The sequence below is a fragment of the Rhamphochromis longiceps genome, linkage group LG1 (assembly GCF_057381845.1).
Source record: "Rhamphochromis longiceps isolate RC_006_pf linkage group LG1, R_longiceps_female_GT1.1, whole genome shotgun sequence".
In the NCBI taxonomy this organism is placed as follows: domain Eukaryota; kingdom Metazoa; phylum Chordata; class Actinopteri; order Cichliformes; family Cichlidae; genus Rhamphochromis; species Rhamphochromis longiceps.
In genome coordinates this window covers 21,959,324-21,972,913 of record NC_140557.1, presented here as the reverse complement: position 1 = coordinate 21,972,913, position 13,590 = coordinate 21,959,324, and the positions used below count along the sequence as shown (strand labels likewise).

At 42.0% G+C, this 13,590-nt stretch overlaps 1 protein-coding gene across 1 annotated transcript in view; it reads left to right on the top strand.

Moving 5' to 3' along the window:
- The first annotated feature begins 1,307 nt into the window (after positions 1-1,307).
- Positions 1,308-13,590, top strand: part of rras2 (RAS related 2) — a 30,686-nt gene continuing 18,403 nt past the window's right edge. Inside the window, exon 1 of the mRNA XM_085402466.1 lies at positions 1,308-1,842. Within this exon, the coding sequence (XP_085258592.1) occupies positions 1,741-1,842 (102 nt within the window). The 5' untranslated portion in view covers positions 1,308-1,740. The remainder of the gene's footprint in view (positions 1,843-13,590) is intronic.

The following is a 13,590-nucleotide window of genomic DNA, read 5'->3' as shown; positions in this document are numbered from 1 at the left end:
TGTCACAATTCCTCCAAATTTTAAGAAGGTTTGGGTGATATAATATTTTGTATTATATTTTAAAACCACTCTGGTACGACTGAAACTGACAGCACTCACCATGTAAACCATTTGGAGGGAGTCTTGATGCATGCTCAATCATCCAGGAAAGTAAATCTCCAAAAGTTGATTCTGCTCATCTGGACGTAGCGTTTTGTGGGAGAAACGTTTCGTCACTCATCCAAGTGACTTCTTCAGTCTCAGCTGACTGCAGGTTTCCCCAATCTTATAAACAGTACATTTGTATAATGACTTCAGTGGGCTAGTTTCAGTCATTCTGCAAATGTACTGTTTATAAGATTGGGGAAACCTGCAGTCAGCTGAGACTGAAGAAGTCACTTGGATGAGTGACGAAACGTTTCTCCCACAAAACGCTACGTCCAGATGAACAGAATCAACTTTTGGAGATTTGGAGGGAGTTTTTTTTAAGGCCCCGCGTTTTCTCTTTTCTGACACCGGGTGGCGCCACGGGTCCCAAAGCCATGTGGTGTTTTATGTTTTGTTGTTGTTGTTGTTTTAATGCAGTTAAACATTGGATTTAGCACGAAGTGAGGCACGATTTACGCGCTGACAACACAAGTAGGGACTTTTGCGCAATGAAATAAAAGGTTGTAATTTAGACGAACTGGTATGAGTCAGTTTCAACAAGGGAAAAAACAAAAAGAAAACACAAATCACAGTCCACCACTTTCAATTTCCACCTGCGTGATGAGTTATGACGCCGCATATAAAGTGCACACATGTGCGCATTTTATAGTAAATTGCGGGGCAGCAGCAGGCGTGTGTGCAGCGTGCAGAAATACTCCTGCAAACATCACTTTTACTGCATTTCCTCCGTTTGCTTTATCTGTCCACAAAACCTATTTTTCCCCACTGTGCTGGAAAAGGTTTTTTTTTTTTTTTTTAAATAATTGAATATTAAAATAAGTGATTTTTTTCTAATTAAATCTATCTAAAATTGGATGTCGCGCACAGCACAAATAAAATGTTTAAATCCGACTAAGCTGTGGAAATATTGTAGATAACATATCAAGAAACGTCACCCTGAGTTTGTTTTTTTTTTTTTTACAGTTTTTATTTTTTTATTCATTGGACTGAAAAGTAAAGAAACTAGTAACTTCCAGCATGTTTAAACCATATTTACGTTGCGACGACGACGGCCACGGGGCGCGTTATCGCTGCGTAATTGGCTGTAATTACAGCGAGCAGACAGCGCAGAGCCATTTGAGGACAGGAATGTGACTGCAGGGTGCATGATATTAGTGTCAGGGCAGAGCTGCAGAGTGGGTTGAGGTCTACTTGCGTCGGTGTGTGTGCGTGCAGGAGGGTGTTGAAGCAGTTTGCAGACTGCCTCTAGAAACAGCCCCTAGCGTCAGACATCAGTATTAGCCTGGCTGATTACTCTTAACTATCGGATCAGCATCTTGAACGGTGCAGTGTTGGCGAGCCCGAAACGCGGTCAGGCGTATGGACAGTCGGTGGTAGCTCCGATCGGGATCCCTCTTCGTTTACATCCCTACAACTAAATAAAAAGAGAAAGGGGGGCTGCTGCACAGGCGAGACTGTTTCGGCACGTAGCTGGCCTCTGTATCTGCGTTCCGGTGCCTCCAACTACGAGGGCCTCTTCAGTTTACAGGGGGAAAAGTGGGTGTTTGCTGCTTCACCGGTGTTTCGGCAGCGGCAGCGGCGGCGGTGTCCTCGATGGCAGGCTGGAAGGACGGCTCGGTGCAGGAGAAGTATCGCCTGGTTGTGGTCGGAGGAGGTGGCGTCGGGAAATCAGCCCTGACTATCCAGTTTATTCAGGTCAGTAGCGGTAAACCTTGCAGTTGAAGCGAATGTAAGCCTCGCTCTGATTTCCACGCTCGCCCGAAAAAACACGGCCAAACAAGGAGGGAGAGGCCGGACACGGGTTCCGTCCGTAAACGGACACCGGGGTCTGTTTTTCCTCACTACTTTGCCGAGGCCTGCGACTGTCGGACGGATGGGGAGGTTTTGGAGAATTAAACGTCTGTCACTTTAACGCGACGATTTCCGAGAGGACCACTTCCACTTTGCAGTTTGTACAGCCGCTAGTCATAAGAGAAAGGAAAGTGGGTCTTTGGAGCTTAAAGAGTTGTCCTATTTTCTTGTACCTAAGTTTCCCTACAAAGTAAAGCAGCGGATTTAGAGTTCGTGCTAAGTTGTTAGAAGTCCTGTGATTTTCTTTGAGAGGGGGTGCACTGGCCCACCAAGCCACACAATGTAATACTTCAAATAGAAGGATGCAAAAGCTGTACAACGTTGGTACATTGGTGTCTCTCTGTGTCACTCTCAAGAGGAAAAAGTGCGTTTGAGTTCTTTTTAAGTGCCACCAAAACGGATCCTCCAGATCTCACTGGAAATATGTGAACTAGACAGAGAAAATCCGTTCAGGTTGGGTGACTGTAAAATAAGCAGCAGCTGCACAAAATGTCCAGTGAGAGATGATTAACTTTTGTGCTCTGATGCAGAGTCTCACCAGGTCTGCTGGTTAACCTCGTTTCAAGCTGAAACCAAAGGCAAGCAAGCGCACTAATATAGATAATCTATAGAAATGAAAGGTTGCTTCCACCACTCTTAATCAGTTTTACAGCAGCCTGCTTGAAGAAAACTTGCTGGGTGTCACATATAAAAGGCGTGTAAACAGTTTACCTCCCTGTAATGCCTGGTTGCATTCCAGCACAGTGCAGACACTGCTCTGACCTTCCAGGCTTTCATAATCGCCATTTAGGAGAGGGCCCAAACACACACACACACACACACACACACACACACACACACACACACACACACACACACACACACACACACACACTGTAAGAAAGAGATGACATTCTTTGCCTTGTGTGTGTGTGTGTGTGTGTGTGTGTGTGTGTCCCCACCATGGTGTCACTGTGTTACTGATGCTTGCTCTGGATTGCAGGAGACAAGACAGGCAGGCAGCTGTGTGTCTCCACACTGACAGACAATAGTTGGGGGGGTGGATTGTGAAGCTTGTGAGCAAATGTGTGTGTTGGGTGGGTGGGGGAGAGTTGTATCCTAATGAGGGTTCAAAAAGCTCATTAACTGCATACCAAGTAGGAAGGGATCAGATAGACCTGAACTGGGTGGAAACACTTGAGATGTTATGGTAACACCACTGGAATAACGCTGATAATGTCATTGTGAATTTTCTCATTTGTAGTTTTGCTTGTCATATGTAATAATCGTTTAAAACGTGCTTCATATATGCACGAGGTGGGCCTGGATTTAGTAATAAAGTTTTCTCTAAGGTCTCACAGACTCATTTTCAAATCAGCTAACTGACTGCTGACTGAGGATTTTGCTTGGATGTCCCCTTTTCAGTTAATCACCGTGTGTGTTTTTCTTACTGCCGGCTTGCATGTCTTGTGCCGTGATGGTGATAGAAATAGTAGGGTTAGGGGAGAACTGACAAACTCTTCAGAGGTTTCAAGAAGTCGCCTGCTGTGCTGTGTTGGGGTGGACCTGACAGCTGATTGTGAAGTCGAGGCGATACTCAGAACTATGCTGAGTGTTGTGAGTTTGAGGGTGTGTGTGTGTGTGGTGGTGGGGTGGGGGTGGAGGGGTCGGAGGGTGTCTGAGTCAGCCTGGATGGGTTAATGGTCACGGACCATGTGGAATTTGGCCCTTTGGCAGAGGAAGTCCCTCTACTGCTGCTCTTAGGGCCTCCTAGTTCTGTATGGAAAAACATGACCTGCTTCCTGAATCACTGGAATTCTGTGCACGTGTGCGTTTGTGTGTGTGTGTGTGTGTGTGTGTGTGTGTGTGTGTGTGTTAGTTGTCACTTTGACTAGCACTAATTTTAGTTTTATGTGTTTTACCAAAAACATAAAATACTCGATGAAGTGACTGCAAGTGTCTCAAGTCTCAATATATCCCAAATACCCTTCTTTGGTTAGATTTCTCTTTAGCAAACGCTCTTTTTCCACTAATAGATTTTTCCTACATTGCTCATTAATGTGCTTTTAATCACCTTCATGGTATGAAATATTGCTCATAGTTTTAGCCTCAGCTGCTGGTGAAACAGGTTAACGTCATTTATTATCTTGTCAGTAACCCTCTGAGGTCAGAGTCGTCATCAGTGACAACTCCAACCCTAACCCTGACCCACATCCTGTACTATCAGAACTTGTTGTTCTACGGTTTCAAAAAACAATTGTTCCCTCAAGTGTTTGGAATTGGGGAACAAAAAAAAAGTTTGGATTTCTTTAGAAAAGTGCGGTGGGTTATGGTTAGGATTGGGGATCATGACAGATTAAGACTGTGACTAGAAGATCTACTTCTAATAAACCAGTAACAATGAGATATTTATGGTATTTTGTTATCTACTTCCATTGGATCCATATATTTAGATCATCCTCTTGTGGCATCACAGTTTAGAATTTTGTTTGTGTGCTGAAATGTTTATCGTTGTTGTTCGTGTGTTGGGGTGGCTGTGGGTGACCACAATGCACCAGCACAGTAGCATTTTTAAAAGCACTTCGTCAATGTGGCCAATCATCTGATGTCAGCTTTTATATTTATTCCGCGAGCACATTTTAATCACTTGCTAGTCCTAAGGTGTCTTAGCTAATGTTGATCTTGAGGTTCCCGAGCAGCTCAAATAAAAGACTTTTTGGGGAGTCAGAACATGAAAGATGATGTCGCTAGCAATAACAAAGAGTGGCAGGTCCCTGGCTGCTGGCCACCCTAATGCCAAGCATTAGACTCAAGTTGAAATAGCGTTAGGATGACATAACATTGAGTCATCTGACAAAAGTTGTTGAACACTGCATGTTGTTTAATGTGACGTCTGCGGGGCAGGAAGCATCCCAAGTAAGGGAAAAGATGACTCACATTAGCCATGTGAGCACTGCATGTGGGTTGCGTCTGTGCCTTTTTTGTGCCTGAAATAATGGTATATTAGAAACCCTTCTCAATTTACTCTGGGTTACCAGAGAAGCCGCCAGCATGAGACAGCTCTAGAAATGTTGAGGTGAAGCGTGGTGTTGTTTTCTCACATGCTTGCTAATATTAGCATGATGGCAGCCCCTGGCCATGGAGATTCATAAATGAGAGCAAAACATCCTGACTGATCAAGTCCAGACAGATTAGCTGAGGATTTATGTAGACCTCAGCTGGATTTACAGCTAAAGCACGTGTTCTCCAGTTTCTTTAATACACACCCTCATTACATGCATCTCTCATAACTTCTAAAATGGATTTGATTAGTCAGATATGAAAACTTTCAAGAGACATGTTGCCAAAAGTAGCAGCTCAGTAGGGGAGAAAAAGGCTGGATTATGAGGGCAGCAGCCCTGGTTGAGCATGTGGAGGCAGGATATGGCTGTAATAGTAGTGTTTGAGTAGAAATGTGGAGGGTGCCATTTCAGAAACAGCCACAGGTGTCTGGGCTTTGCAACAATGTTTTGGTGAATGTGTGTTTTGAGAGATTGTTTTATGTATTTCCACACAGTGCATGCTCTCAGCCCATTTTTAAATACGGGCGGTTTGTAGCTTTTTGTAGGGCTTAGTCATATGCCAAATACCATACCAATGAGTGCAAACAGCTCCATTCACTGGATATTCTGACTGGTGTTTTTTCTTTTATAAGGAAGTTTATGTCTTTTTGTTATGTCTCGTGCAAGCTGAGGATTATATTTGCTTTCAGATGCAGACACGGACACCTGCAGACACCAGACAAGTAGTTATTTCTGTCTGCTTTTTCAAAGACCGCTTGAAATTTTCCTAATAAACTCCACTCGGCTTTGCTTTTATGAACTTTGGGATGCCTCCATAGGCAGAGGCGGTCATTTATCAATTGAAAAATCGATAGGTCAGCGGTTTGATACCCGGCTGCTCCAGTCTAGACATTGAAGTATCTATAGGCAATAAAGTGCTATATGTGTGCATGATTGCATTGGCTGTGGTAAAAAGTTCTTTGACTGCTTAATTAAAGTAAAAAAAAAAAGTGCTTTATACAGGGAAAGTATAACATTCTCCTAAAACTGACCAGTATAACAGTAAACTCATTTTAAGTGTAGGATGTGGCAGATGTGTGTGTGGGGGGGTAGGTGAGGAGAATAACTGTTTGTTTAACACTATTGAGTGGTCACACCTTGGCTTCTCACAGAGTGGAGCCTCAGTGAGAGCAAATAAGCCCCTCAGTAACTTTCACCATAGACTCAATATTGAGTCATCTTATGTCACCCACTGGTTTGAGATGGCATTTTGGCTGCTGGAGTCTCCATTTCGGAGCTTGAAGTGGACATATTAACAGAAGAAGATTGTGATAACTTGCTAGCTTGGTTAGCAAAGCTAGAGGTGGGAATTACTAAAACCTGCCATAAGAATGTTGCAACCTGTTCAGTCTCCTTGCGATCAAAAGTAGTCATGAGTGTCCAACACGCAGGTCTGGGCAACCGTTTAGTCACTACAAGTTGGAATTGTTTCTCCAGCCTCCGGATGATGCCTCTTATTTTTAAAACAAAATAGAAATGTGTATAAAATATTAGCAAAAGAAAATTTATCAGAAAATTATGGACTTCAAATTTCACGCAGCACTATCCCTCAGAAGTTTAATTGTAAACAATTGCCATAGACCTACTGTTTTTGCGAGCGGTTTCACAGCCTGTTTGTCTATGAATCATCAATCAAACAGACAATATTTGTGTTGTGTAAACAGCAGGCGGTGTGCACTCTATATCATAGCTGGCTGGAAAGAAAAAAATTAATAGTGGGTAGTTGTCATTCTGGTGGCTTACTGAGAGTCAGATTACTATAAGCGCTCAGTGCTACACTCACATCAATACCTGTTTCATGTTTATGAGTTCCAGTAAGATTTAGACTGCTGGGTTTAAAGCAACAGTTTCCTTTCCACCTTCTCTGCCGTATTTGAATCTTTTGGTGCTATGTTATTCTCAGTCTTTATCACTTTTCCACTCAAATTCTCTGTTAACACTTTCCACTTGCTTGGGGTCGTTCTGTAAAGATGGCAGATTTCATGTTTTTTAAGGACAGTGGACCAATTCTAATATGGCACCATAGCCAGATGTGCTCAGGTTCTTCCAGTGTAACTTCATCCACTATCCCTTGCTGATCTTAAGCGGTCAATTTGTATTCTGCACTGCCGCTCTCCTTCACTCATGTGAAAACAATATGCAAGTCTACATACTTAATTATACTTCTTAATGTATCTCACTTCAGTGAATATTAAACTCTATCCAGATATAACCTGTAAGGCATACAGTTAATTCATAAATGCTTTTTTTAATGTGACCAGCCAAGTATGAATTCAGGAAATCATGTCATTTGTGCCTTTGTAGCGCTGCAAGAACAAATGTTGTAATGTATAGAGAAAACATAACTGTACACATGAATGCCAGAGGTTCTTTGACACAGAGAAACATCAGTTGTTGTTGCAGTGCACTGTTGTATCTTTACTGATGCTCACCGATGGCTGAGTGTCAAGCTGAAGATTTGTGCTGTCCGATTTGTCTTTGTGTCGTAGGCTGCTATGAGTATTTCAACATCAAGATCCCCTAAGTAAGACTTTAAATGCAGGGGATGAACGCAATCCCATTGCTGAGGTAATTTAGCTGTATCTGGCAAAATGCCTAGCAACACACCAAAGGAATGTACACGAGAAGAAGTTCAGGATCCATAAAGACACTCCCACCCATCTGGGAAAGCTCAAGAGACTAGTAGGTCATTCCCTTTGCTCCACGCTAATGAGAACCTAATGACTATCCAGGGAGGAAGACCACTGTTAATCAGCAAAAATTAAATGGGCATCACAGTCATTAATGCATTGCGCAAAACAATAGGAGTAACCTCTATTTTTGCACTTATACACTTTTGTTTTATTGTCAGGAAAGATCTGTTGTCAGTTACAATAACAATAACAGGAGTACATTTACATACATGGGTCACACACATAGTTTACAGTTTTCTCTAGCTCAGGTTTTTGTGGCCTTTATCTTTTTAACACATGCTGGCTGGAATCCACGTCCTCATGTTCCACACATCGATATCCCCGAACAATGGGCATCACTTATCTTCAATGGAAAGTGCGCTTCCTCATTCTGCATGCTTCTTCTGTATATAGTATGTGTTTGTTATAAAGTGCTTCTCTGTTCTCGTTGATTGTGTGACATCGAATTACTGCTCAGTCAAAGAAGAACTTTGTCTCAGGGCCGCACATATGATGCGAGTTCAAGAAAAATGCTAGCATTCTCTTACCTAACCGAGATCAGTCACACCCTGAGTCATTTGTTGCCTTGAATGTCAGAGTAACGGAGCAAATCTGCGTAAGAAGCACTGCTGAAGGTCTCAGTAAAACGAAATCAACAGAATATATTACATTGTGCCGATAACGTGGGAAAAAACGTTGCGTCAGTGATCGAATTTGTATTAAACGGCTCAATGTATCTATTTGGAAGTACCTGTTTTGCACACATTTTTTAGTTGGAGGCAAAGGTGTGATTTAAAATGTTCTACAAAAGGCAACACAGATTTGAGATCAGATAACACAGTTCTTCTTTCCGTCTCCCTCAGTATGTCTGTCTCTCTGTAGCAGCAACAAGCAAGAACCAAACCATAAATCCCATTAATGTAGAAACTAACAAAAGAGCTATACATACATACATACATACATACATACATACATACATACATACATACATACATACATACATACATGCATATTGGAAAAGAGAAATTATGGGGGAATTAGTCATAAACTCCAACAATGTAATTCATAAAATAGCATGCAATTACTGTTATGGTCACATTAGGAAAACCAGCGGTTGGAGACTGCAGCATGACCAAAGTTATTGTTACCGTACGCAGTGGATGCTGCCTCTGAAATGGTCACTTCAGAGTTGTGCAGTTACCATCTTATTACCTTTTTATTGAAAAGGTAATAAGATGGACTCAGTCTTCTCTCATTTTGTGATTGAATGAGGTCAAGTTGACAATTATATGCAGTCTTTTTGTGAAAATATAAAGATTAACGTCAATTTGATTGAATTCAGTTTTTTTTATATGCAAAATCACAACAACAGACGCCTCAGTTTGCTTTATATTGTAAGGTAAACCCCAACAATTAGACAAACCCTATGAGCAACCACTTGGTGCGACAGTGGGAAGGAAAAACTAGGAAGAAACTTCTGTCAGAAACAAGTTCAGGGAAGGGCAGCCATCTGACACGACAGATTTGGGTTGAGGGGAGAAAGACAGGACAAAGCTGCAACTAACTGTGAATGATTGTGATAAAAATGCAAAAGTCGCAAATTTGTTGCCATCTGCGTGCAGAGAAAGCTACATTAAAAGTAACTACTTCCATTCAGAGTCCAGCCAGAACCTTATAAATTTGAAACAGAAATTCCTTGACTGGAAGTGATTTAAGAATGGCAGTTTAACTATAAAATGACATAGGCACCCAGAAACCTTGATTTAGGTATGGGCATGCAGATAGAATGCAACCAGGTTGCCACCACCTGAGTCGAGTCCCCAGTTGCAAAGAGATGCATTGCAGATGAGTTTCACTCATCAGCACAGACTGATTCAGACTCGTTGCAAATTGTTGGCAAGTTTGATAATGGTTGCTGTCAATCCAAGAGGAACCATGATTGTTTGGAAACATTTTGCCAATCTGACCTCTGGGCAACCAGTTTGCCACTGTAACTACTTGCAGCTGGTTGCCGAATATGAAAAACTGAATGCAATCACTGAGCAACCAATTTTTCCTACTCACAAGGATGTTACTGCCATGTCACACAGACTTAGAGAACAATTAGTGACACCTGGTCACCACAGGTCGCTAGGGAAAAGTTGCTGACCACTTGGTTGGTTGCTGGTAGTGGCCAGCTAAAAAAAGGATTTATGATGCTGGACCAAAAACCACCTTGCTACTGCTTTTGTTGCTAGCAGATTGCCAAGGTTTTCCATAGTTTGTGACTTATCTGCTGGTGGCATAACTGTGGAAAACAGTGTTCAACTTCAAAGTAAAAGTTGTGCTGTTTGAAATGTGTTGCCTGAAGCTTTTCCTTTGAAGGCAAACATTCCGGTTTGTGTCACACTCTTCCAAGGTTTTACTTATGCTCAGTGGTTAGTTGCCAAGTGTTTCCAAACAAATTGCTGGTTTCCATGCAAACTACAGGTGACCAATTGCCAACCAGTTGTGGACTTCATATTTTTCCCTAGCAGTTAGAGGTTGCCAGGGGGTCGCTGACTAGTCTCTTACCATAAAGACACACTTGAGTTTGCGCCACTGTCCTGATGTCTAGTCTGTTAACTCCACCACTACAGTCAGGGCAACATCTATTATGAATATCTTCAAGAATTTAAAAAATACTGGACGACAAACCAGCTTTCAAGTGCATGATGATTTCATGGTTAAAAAAAGGATAATTTGCTGTTTTGAATGGTGATAATTACACTATATAGTGACAAATAGTCCGAAAATGCAGCTTAATGTTCAAAAAAGTCAAGGAGGGTAGGATGAAGCAGGTGACAGCTATGATTACTGTTGACTAATCATTACTAATAATGAAAGCAAGTAGGAGTTAGAAAACATGTCAGCGTAATTTGCAGGGTGTAAATATGAAATCAGAGCAAAGTTTGGCTGAACAAAGTAACTTCTCCATGCAGAATACATTATTAGTATTTCCACTGTCTGTAGGCCGGGCATCAAGCTGGCGTAGGACGTGTGCAACGAGCCATTCACACATCATCACCGTCAGCAGTGCCATAAATGACAGTCATTTAAAAACAGCTAATGTTGGTATGTTGGCAACCATGTCCACCCCCATGGACTTTGCGAGTAAACGCTCGGAACATTGTCTCAGATTTCACCTCAAAGCTAGTTTCCTTTGTTAGGCTTACAGTTTTAACGCTGAGAGATCTGAGCAAACAGAACCCACCTGCAGCCTTATGTCAAGTTTGTAATGATGACAAAAAGGCTCGTGCGTCTAAGGTGTGATTCTAGTTTTGTTCATTTACAAACTGTATTCAGTTTAGGGCTGTGCGATATGACCAAAATCTCATATCCCGATATAAGACATCTATCGCCCGATAACAATATAAATTACAAAAATTTAACATTTTCTGTAAATTCTGTGAATCTAGTGTTTCCAGCTGGGCGTCGTGTACCTGGAGTCGAGTGTTTTAACCGATGCGTGAAACTATATATTTTTAGATATAAGTTTCAACGGCCGCCTTTTTCTTTGTAAGTATTTATTATATGGTGTGCTGCGGGAAAAAGCCTGTTCTAATGTTTGAGTCTAAGGTTTATTTTTTAGCACCTGACGGCTCTTTTTTGCTTCTCATCCGTAAATACTCTGCATACTATTTCACGGGGTTCCGTTTATTTTGAAAAGTCTCAACAGGATCTTGAGCTTTATTGTGAAAGGTTTATGTGTAAAATAAGCGGATACGGGATGGTTTTATCGTCGTTTTTGCTAACAACGCATAAAAACAGGTGCTTGTCCGTCTGTTATGTGGTTATATTAAATATAAGAGAAAGAGAGAACTTTAGGAAATTAATATAGCCACTACAGTGACCATCAAAACAAAAAAAATTGTCATCCGATATAAATCGTTATATTGAACAGCCCTAATTCAGTTGTTTACTTCCTTGATTTATTACCATTTTTAAAATTGCATTTGCGTTTGTCATATTGATTGAAAAGCTGCATCGTTTCCAGGTTTTATTTCTACAGTACTGAAGATCATTAAGACAACATTCATTCTTAACTTTATATCATAAGATGTTAACGGAATTTTTCCTTATTTTTCATGCAATTTAATATCATTGTATAAAGCCAACAAGTGACGGATATGATGTGGAACTAGAAATCGCAGTTTTCCTTTTTCAGTTTGGTCCAAGCCTAAATTTTCTACAGAACATGCAGTTACCCATGTATATTTTGTTGGATGTCCTTCTAATAGCGGAAAAAAATTGAAATATACTCCCTTGTTTTCTAGTCGAAGCCCCTCACATAGTCAGACAGACAGAGAGGACGGCGGGTTCATCCGTGTTGTTTTTGGCTATTGTTCTGTATTCACACATCTGTCTGTTTCAGAATAACTACTCACAGTATCAGGTCTCACATCTCAGAGTCATATAACAACAGCTCTGGCTATGGGAAACCAACATGCAGGCTGCTTATTTTAGCATCCCACTCCACCACACCTTTTAACATTTAGCATTTCAAAGGTAAGTCATCTTTTTTATGATAAGCTTATATTTATTAATGGTGCTACAGATAATTCTGCTGACTTTTAAAATAGTAGGCAGTGTTGATTTCATTATTGGCGTGACTAGTTACACGGCTAATTGAAGCGTCTTTTGTTGTTTGCCAAAAGTGAGGGGGACATTTTTCTGAACCTTAGTCAACAGAGCGCTCTGAATGGTTCTTTTTATGTCCGTGTGCTTGTCGCTGATGCCGTGCTCTGAACTGCCTGCCAGGCAGCTGGTGGACATTTGGCACATCTCGAGCAGACAGTGTCCAGAAGCCTGTGGGGCACCTGCTGTCCATCAGGGGGAGGTGAGGCACGGAATGAGACAACCCCTCAACAGGTGACGGTATAGCACTACTCACTGTCCAAATGTGTCTGCAACAATGGCCAATTGGGCCTCGTGTTCTTTCTGCCACTGATAAAATGCAAGAGCGTCAGGTAAGCGCGTAGATACACTCAGGAATATCTGAATTTGGTTTGCGACGCAGCTGTTGTGTGACTGCTGCGCTGATCTGACACACAGCAACTGTATGCGACCGTGTGCGTGACACCAGTTGGTGTCGACTAACCCGAATTTTTATTTGGCACACACCAGTGCGCACAAAGTCAACAGCTGTGTAAAAAACAGCGTGCTTAGTATGTCTAACCAAAACATTGTTGTCTCACAGGCAAGCCTCTTTGGACTTTGGGGGACTAGTTAACGAATGTGACACTCTGCCCCCTGCACACAAAAAAGACAACCGCCGTTTCGATTTTAATGATGGCACTTTGAATATATACAGTGTCAGTTGAACAAAAAAAGAAGAAAAAAATCACTGTGGGAGGAGTTACCAACATAAATGACTAAAAAGGTGCATGCATATATCGTGGTCACACTGCCTGACATTTTGCACCCTTTTTTATATATATATATATATATATATATAAACACCCAGCACGCCCCTGCGGGCGGTTTATCCTTCAAGCTCGGGTCCTCTACCAGAGGCCTGGGAGCTTGAGGGTCCTGCGCAGTATCTTAGCTGTTCCCAGGACTGCGCTCTTCTGGACAGAGATCTGTTATTCCCGGGATCTGCTGGAGCCACTCGCCTAGCTTGGGAGTCACCGCACCTAGTGCTCCGATTACCACGGGGACCACCGTTACCTTCACCCTCCACATCCTCTCCAGCTCTTCTCTGAGCCCTTGGTATTTCTCCAGCTTCTCGTGTTCCTTCTTCCTGATATTGCTGTCATTCGGAACCGCTACATCGATCACTACGGCCGTCTTCTTCTGTTTGTCTACCACCACTATGT